General features: G+C 32.3%; 2 protein-coding genes across 2 annotated transcripts in view; both read left to right on the top strand.

Moving 5' to 3' along the window:
• LOC114167492 (protein DETOXIFICATION 53-like) overlaps window positions 1–3,552 on the top strand; it is a 6,693-nt gene extending 3,141 nt beyond the window's left edge. Inside the window, exon 3 of the mRNA XM_028052590.1 lies at window positions 2,003–3,552. Within this exon, the coding sequence (XP_027908391.1) occupies window positions 2,003–3,406 (1,404 nt within the window). The 3' untranslated portion in view covers window positions 3,407–3,552. The remainder of the gene's footprint in view (window positions 1–2,002) is intronic.
• A 3,963-nt stretch (window positions 3,553–7,515) lies between these two features.
• On the top strand, window positions 7,516–8,048 carry LOC114165491 (dof zinc finger protein DOF3.5-like). The gene is made up of 2 exons (XM_028050102.1): window positions 7,516–7,717; window positions 7,855–8,048. The coding sequence occupies exons 1-2, from the start codon at window positions 7,516–7,518 to the stop codon at window positions 8,046–8,048; spliced, it is 396 nt and encodes a 131-aa protein (XP_027905903.1).
• The last annotated feature ends 779 nt before the right edge of the window (window positions 8,049–8,827 follow it).

The following is an 8,827-nucleotide window of genomic DNA, read 5'->3' on the forward strand; positions in this document are numbered from 1 at the left end:
AATTAAATATTCAAATATAATTATCGAAGGATTTTTTAATATTTTTTTAATTTGTATCATTTTATCTTCTTAATTTTGTATTAAGGTTTAACGATTAAGTATTTTAGAATTTTTTTAAAACTATTTTTCATATTTTTACTTAAATAAATATTTAACAAAAACTAAATAATATATAATTAAAAATATATATATATAAAGCTGAAAATGTAAAAAAAAAAAAAAAAAAAAAAACAAAACAAAAAGTGAAGTCGTCAAGTCCAAGGACGACTTCACTTTTAAAATATATAGAAACCGGCTTCTGAGAGCACGGTTTTACTTTTTAGAAAAAAAAAAAAAAGAAACCGGTACGGTGGAGGACGACTTCACCTTTAATGTCGTCCTCCACCACGACGACTTAACCCTATTTTGCAAAAAAAAATTCAAACGACCCTTTTTTACAAATTTTTGATCAAAATGACCCCTTTTTACAAAAAAGCCGAGTAGAACATCATAATACATGGAACTACTAATCCCAGATTCATAATGATGTTCATAGCTACGTCTATAAGCTCAATTCTGCAATAGGACTATATATATATATATATATATATATATATATATATATATATATATATATATATATATAATATGCAGAAACTCGTGGTATAGATTTTTTTTTAATAATTATTATTATTATTATCTTTTGGAAAAACTTTTTCAAAAGATTAATAAAATATAGTTATCTTTTCATTATAACCTAAACTATATGCGCACGTCTGTGAGACATGCTCATATTATCGCAGTTTGTGTTGGCGGCTTGTCTTGAAGTAGAGCCTATGTCTCCTAGATCTGCAAGCATTTTTGCATTTCTGTCATGAGTTTTTAATTTTCTCTTTGCTTCCTTTTTCCTGCTGCATAATTAATGCATAAAAACTGCATATTTTATACACCAACAGAATTATGGCAGTAACTTTTCTTTTCAACAACTTCACTGTGCTTTTCTTGCTCCAAACCTCCATAAATTAAACAATTCACAAGCTTCCATGTTCCCACTTTGTTTCTTTCCTTCTCATTATTTGATCAATTTTTTATACTTGTTTTTACACTTTCAGAGAGAAAAAACCTTTTCAACTTTTCTTTTCCTTTTTTCAGGTGATTTGACATTTTATAAAGTGGAAAATTTGCTTTCGTAAAACCACAAAACTTTTTTGTCTTTAACAATGAATAAAAATCAGGGAGAAAAGGATCATGTTTGTGTGCACTTGCTTAATAGAAGAGGTTGTTTATATTTTACAAGTTTTGAAGTGCTGAATGTATATATATCTATGTTAATTGAGATTTTCTTTCAAGTATATTCTTCTGAGGGTTTTATGGATCGATTAATGAAAAATATTTAATTGTATCTGATTGATACAATTCAATATTCCAATCTATTCCAATCTTATGCGGAATATATTAATTGGATTTTGGTTTGTCATGTTCTTTTAAGGATTTTTGTTGTTATTTTTAGTTAAAAATTAAATAAAATTTTACTTCCTTAAGTGAGTCTAAAACTAATATTACGATTTCTTAATTTTTCATTTAAAGGGCAACATATATTTAATACAAAAAGAAAATTAAAAATATTAAATATTATCGTTAATCATAAGTTTATATAACTTAAAAAAAAAACAAAATGAAAACAATCTCAAGTTTTTATAGTTTAAAATGGAATAATTAACATAAACTTGATACATTATTTGCAGTTTGGTTTAGTTTTAGCATGAAGATAAAAAACCGAACCAGATATCCAGTAAAAAAAAATAACAATTTTGGGTAATTAATGATGTGCTTGACTTTAATGACCCTGTTGTTGTATATCCTAACAATATAATTTAGATTTTTTACTAAATTTTTTTTTTGTATTATTTTTCTATTGTGTTTTCAAAATATATCATTTATTTTGACATATTAAAATATATAGAGTGATTGAGTGGTTGGTTGTTTTTCTGCTAACAAATGTGAGAAATGGCATTGCATGCAGTTGAAAGAAGAGTTGCAATCTCTTGCAAAGGTTGCATGTCCTATAATAATGACTAGTCTGATGATGTACTCTCGATCTGCTGTGTCCATGTTGTTCTTGGGTCGGCAAGGGAAAGTAGAACTTGCAGGAGGGTCACTAGCACTTGGATTTGCCAACATAACTGCGAATTCAGTTCTCAAAGGCCTCACAATGGGAATGGACCCAATTTGTTGCCAAGCTTTTGGAGCAAAGAGATGGTCAGTTCTCAACCAAACCTTTTTCAGAACTATATGTCTCCTCCTACTTGTTGCCATACCCATTTCAATTTTATGGCTAAACATGGAACCAATCCTTCGAATGCTAGGTCAAGACCCTGAAGTCACAAAAGTTGCCCAAGTTTACATGGTCTTCTCTATTCCAGAGTTGCTAGCACAGGCTCATCTTAATCCATTGAGGACCTTCTTAAGAACCCAAGGCTTAACCACCCCAGTCACTGTAGCTGCATCTTGTGCAGCACTCTTGCACCTTCCCATCAACTATTTTTTGGCCACATACTTGAACTTGGGGGTAAAGGGTATTGCATTAGCCACTGGTTTGAACTCTATAAACATGACTTTGGGCTTGATGCTCTATGTTTTCTTCTCAAACAAACCACTCAAACCCTGGCAAGGAGCTACTGTTCTCTCAGCCTTTCATGGGTGGAAACCACTGCTGAGTTTGGCATTGCCTAGTTGCATCTCAGTGTGCTTGGAGTGGTGGTGGTATGAGATTATGCTCTTTCTCTGTGGCTTGTTAAGCAATCCACAAGCCACTGTTGCTACCATGGGAATCCTTATTCAAACACTTGGCTTCTTGTATGTGTTCCCATTTTCTCTTAGTATAGCCTTAACAACAAGAATCGGTCACTCCTTAGGTGCAGGGCAAGCATCCAAGGCACAAAGTACTGCCATAATTGGGTTCATCACAGCATTTACTCTGGGCATCACTGCCTTCATTTTGTTGTTTCTTGTGAGGAAATCATGGGCGAAACTTTTCACTGATGAGATACAAATTGTTGATCTGGTCACAACTATACTTCCCATTCTTGGGCTGTGTGAGATTAGCAATTGGCCTCAAACAGTTTCATGTGGGATTTTGTCAGGGACTGCTAGGCCTTATTTGGGTGCCAGAATAAACTTGTGTGCATTCTATCTGGTGGGATTGCCAGTTTCTGTTTTTGCTACTTTTGTATACAAGTATGAATTGGTGGGTTTGTGGTCTGGAATGGTTGCTGCACAGGCTTCTTGTCTTTGCATGATGGTTTACACATTGATTCAAACAGATTGGGGGCAGCAATGTAAGAGGGCAGTGGAACTGGCTCAGAAAACAACAGATCAGGAAAATAAAAATGATGAGGAAAGTGGGTTACTTGGTTCTGATCAATAACACTACAATTCAATTTTTTTTTTTTGTGTAGTGTTAGTTAACCATCTGTGTTCATTCAATAACCTAGTGTTGATTCATCAGGATGTACAAAATTTAGAAAACCTTGCAAGTGAACAACTCATTCACGAGCTTAAAAATTGCTTATGTTATGGTCCACAATCAATCAATTTTTTGGACTCTCTTCAAAGATGCGTTCACTCTACAATATCACTAACATTTATGTTATGTGTGACTAGCTTATGTCCATGCCCGTACTGTGTTTCTTGTAATCCATTACCATGGATTCCAACACCAGCATCAAACATCAAATAGACATAGACGCTTCAACGTGATTAATTAATGTCCAAAATATAGAATTTTCTCTGAAATTTTGATAACTTTATGCTATATACACCGTTGACAAACAAGTCTACCTGTAGGGGTGGGTATGGATTGGATATTTAGATATATGGTTCAGATTTTGATCCATATCCATTTCTTTTGAGAAAACAATTTGGATATTTTAAAATCTATATTCAAATATTATAATCAAGTTAGATATCCATATCTAAATATTTGGATCAATTAAAAATCTAGATTAATTTCTAAATCCATTTTTAATGAAATTTAACTTTTTATAAATATAATTTTAAATTTATATTTATATTTTAAAAATAAAATAATTATTTCATTCAATACAAATATTTTTTAAAAAAGTAAAGTAATATATAAAATAATAAAATATAAAAATATTATAAATTTAATAGTATTAAAGATTGAACATAATATATTATTTAAATTCTTGACATTAAAAAAAATTAAAATCATATAACTGTCCATATAAAGTCATTTAATCTTTTAGTAATGGAAATGATTATAAAGTCTTACATCCTCATACAATATCACTAACATTAAAAAATAACAAATCCAAAACACTCTAGAGTTCATGGCAATTTTAAGAGTCTCTTCAAATATAATGCACTAGCACCCATTCGATTACAAAGTTCAAAATCTCTTCCATGACCCATTAACTCAAACTCATTAGCAATATCTTCACAACCATCTATATATGAAGCAGTTGGAGTTGGCATCAATCCACTTAACTTGTTATTTATCTGAAACATGAACAAATTATTAAAGAAATTTAAATAATCTATTCCAATGATAGATATAATAACAAATTCATATTAATAAAATCATGCTTTAATTGTCATTAACAACTTAAGGTTTTAAGAAAATCACTGAACAATAGAATACAAAGAAAGAGAAGTTATTCACATGAAAAGGGAAGTCCATTCATTACTTACTAATTGCAAGAGGCATTGGGCGTGAGCTTTAACTCAAAGAAATTATATTGTGGTCATAATCTTGTTGAGAAACCAACTCTTTAAGAAATGAAAAAAAAATTATCATTAGTTAATACATATTTAATTATAATACTATTACATAATTTAAACATCAACATACCTTGGTCAACAGATTGAAGCTCTTCAAAATCATAGTCTAACAATGATGGTGAATGTGTGTCTTTCAACCAATCTTGTGTACAAATAAGTGCCTCCACCTTTTGTTGTGATAAAGAACTTCGATATGGATCAAGCACTCTTCCTCCCGTACTAAATGCAGACTCAGATGCTACCGTAGAAACAGGCATAGCTAATAGCTCTCATGCTATGTTTGATAAGATTGGAAATCTACATGAATTCATTTTCCACCAATCAAGAATGTCCAAAGTTGTTTCACCAAGCTCTTCCTCTAAATACTTTTGAAGTTCAGATTTGTTTAAAGAGGTTGATCATGTTGTTTGCAAAAACTTATTCCGACCATATGGATCATGCTTATAATTGGGTACATCAACACGTGTTTATTGTGTGTCATTTTCAGCTCCCCCGTTTTGACTTTTATATTCATCAAACAACAACTTTAAGGAAGTATCGAGCTGTGACTTTAACACCCATCCATCATTTGTCTTTTCAGGATCAAAAAGTTGATCAATTGCCCAATTCATATAACTCATTTTGTATCTAGGATCTAAGACAACAACAATTAACAACAATATATTGAACTTGTTTGGTTCACCCCAATATTTCTCATATTTTTTTCTCATTTTTTCAGCCATCTTATATGTAGCATTGCTTGTAGCATTGGACTTGAGGAGATGATTGATCCCATTCCAAATTCTTACCACTTCTAACATGTAGATATTCCTAGTAACATAAGAGTTACCTGAGATGCACAAAGTAGCTTCATAAAAAATGCTCAAGAAAGGTAGAATAGACTCAACATACTCCCAATCTTCATAAAAAGGCAACCAATCCCCTTTCCTAACTCATTAGCATATTTTGTATCATAAAACTCAAGCTCAACAAATGCCATTTTATTCTTGAAAGCAGCATCTAACATCAAATATGTTGAATTCCACCTTGTTTCAACATCCAAGCAAATATGACCTTTATATTCAATCTTTTTTCTTTCAACAACTCTTTGAATTTCATTAATCTATAAGGAGATGATCTAATATATTTCACTGTAGCATGAATTCTTAAAACAGAGTTATCAATCTCTTTTAGACCACTACTCACAATTAAGTTTAAAATATGTGCACAACAACGCATATGAGTATAGCCACCTTTCAAAACCGAGTTATTCCAAGACAATAGTCTTTTTTTTCAAGTGTTGAACTCCCGTGTCATTTGATGTAGCATTATCTACTGTCAAGGTCAAAACACGACTCAACCCCCATTCATGCAAGCATGACTCAACAAATTTAGCCATGGCCTCTCCGGTATGACTTATTACTTGACGAAAATTCAAAATCCTTTTATGCAAATTCCAATCATTGTCAATGAAGTGGGCTGTTAAACAAATATAACTTTGATTTTGAGGTGAAGTCCATGCATCAGTAGTGAGACATACTCTTTGACAATGTTGAGAAAGAAAATCCTTCAAATATATCTTTTTTGCATTCCATAATGTCACAATATTCCGTGATATGGTATAATGTGATGGGATCTTAAATCTTGGTTGCAAAGCATTTGAATACCTCCTAAAAGCAACATGCTCTACAAATCGAAAGGGGAGTTCAGCTTCCACAAACATTTTTACCAGTTCTTCTTGACAAAGTTCTTGGTCAAATCTACCTTAAGAAGGAGAGTTAATATTTCCATCAATTGTTGAAGATGAACCTACTTTTTGTCTCTTGTTTACTTCTTTATTGGGGTTATTTGGACATCTCAACACATGATTACGCATTGCAGTTGTTCCTTTCTCATATCGAATAAGGATATCATAATACTTGCATTGAGCCCTTTTATCCGATTTTGGTTCTAGTTGAATGAAATGATTCCAAGCTTCTGATCGATTTTTCCGTCCCTCATGAGAAAGGGGTCCCATATTTGTAGAGCCACTAACAATTGATGGAGTAGAAAATGCATGCTCAATTGGTTTTGATACGGATCAATCATCTTCATGTATTAATGACATTTTTAGAACAATGTTGCAATATTGACTAACCAAGAACACAACCTGAAAGATATCATATCATATCAACATAGCATTTTAAACACAACATGTCAAAACTTTCAATTCCAAAAATCTGTCATTAATTGAAATTTGGTTTGAATATACACTTCTTTAAGGAAATAAGTTTATAACCAAACACACGGTTGAGGAATTTATGGTTAGAAGGGAGAAACCTGTAAGAAAGTGTGAGATGATGGAGAAGGACAAGAAGTTCGAGCTTGGCTAGCTCACTGCCTGGACAAGAGTGGACACCATTTCCAAAAGGCATGTATGTGTTTGGTTTCGGTGGCACTTGCATCATCACATAAAACCAAACTCAAAATCTCTCATCACTTTTTAACATAACACCTCTTCTTTCATGTACATACATCCATGTATTCATATGCAAAAAAGGATAAGAAACAATGAAATTATTAATTATTGTGTTATCCTACAAACTGATCACGTGCCTCTGATACTGGCTAGATTGTCAAAAACACATAATCATCACCTTAGAAGAGGAGGAAGATTCAAATAGGTAATGAAAGGGACTTCACACCAAGACAATATTCTAACCATTCATAACCTTATGTTTCTCACTTAAAAGTAACATCAAGGTTTTTGTGAAGATGGAGAGTGGATTGAAGGGCGAGGTTGAGATATCACCAAGTTGTCCAAGGTGTGGTTCTTCCAACACCAAGTTCTGCTACTACAATAACTATAGCTTAACTCAACCGAGGTACTTTTGCAAAGGTTGCAGAAGATACTGGACCAAAGGAAGGTCTCTGCGAAATGTTCATGTTGGTGGTAGCTACAAGAAGAACAGAAGAGGTAACAAGAGTTTGTTGAGCCAATCCATTGATGGTTTCACTTTCAAAACTTCATCATCACCTTCTGCAATGCCACAAATCATAATAACAACAACCTTGTTGAGCATTCTTATGATCCCATAATAAGAAGTTTTGCAGCTTCTGGTTCCTCCTCAATGGTTAGTGATGGTCCAAATATTGATCTTGCACTAGTTTATGCAAATTTCCTGAACCAAAAACCCAGTTCTGAATTTGGGATTGAGAGTAATAACCCAGATCAAGTTCCAACAGCTTTTGATCCTTCTCTTGAGAATAATTCAAGGCTATCAAACACAAATGTTACTGGTGTTTGAATCTTCTAGAACAACCATCCACACCAGGACTTTACATTGAATTCATTTACTGCCACTACTCTTTCTCTTATCTAAACCAATAGAACCCTTTTTTAAGAATTTTTAAGTAGATATGATTAAAACTATTCTTTTAATTCTTTAATCATGTAATTATATTTTAATTATTCAGAGAGTATTCTTTATTACTTGCTACTGATAGCATAAAAATGCTAAAACATTAGCCGGATGAGTAATCTAACCTAGAAAAACAAAAAAATGAAGAAATGCTTACCAATATATAGCAGATTAACAAAGTTGAAGTAGCTTCCAATCACTGATAGAATATAGAGGGACACAATGTTCTAAAAACGTTGTCGTCAATGTTCAACAGATTCAACAGATCCACCAATAAAGGAGAGAAGAAAAAGGAAAATAGACCTTGAATCAATCAAAAGACAACAGAACGCAACAGTGTCGAACGCAGCAGTGTCGAACGCAGCAGAACCAACAATTCGTTCTCTAAAACAAAAACAATGAATCAACTTAAAACTAGATAAAATAACATAGGAGAAACGAGAAACATTGGTTGAGAAGAGAAAATAGATTCACATACCTTGAATCAATCAACCGTAACAAAGGAAGAGAGAAGAAATTTAGGGTTCAGAGAATTAAAATCTTGGAACAGGGAATACGGTTCAGATAAGTTTGGATAAAATTCTAATCCACCATTAAAATTTAGATTTCCCATATTTTAAAATCTGTAAAAATAAAATAAAAATCTGATCTAAAAAATATATAAA

The sequence above is a fragment of the Vigna unguiculata genome, chromosome 10 (genome assembly GCF_004118075.2).
Source record: "Vigna unguiculata cultivar IT97K-499-35 chromosome 10, ASM411807v1, whole genome shotgun sequence".
Taxonomy (NCBI): Eukaryota; Viridiplantae; Streptophyta; class Magnoliopsida; order Fabales; family Fabaceae; genus Vigna; species Vigna unguiculata.

What these genes read in the sequence shown, in the direction of transcription:
- LOC114165491 (XM_028050102.1), top strand. Translation starts at nt 7,516, where the DNA reads ATGGAGAGTGGATTGAAGGGCGAGGTTGAGATATCACCAAGTTGTCCA. An exon ending in CTACAAGAAGAACAGAAGAG is followed by an intron (nt 7,718 to 7,854) that starts GTAACAAGAGTT and finishes GAAGTTTTGCAG; the next exon opens with CTTCTGGTTCCTCCTCAATG.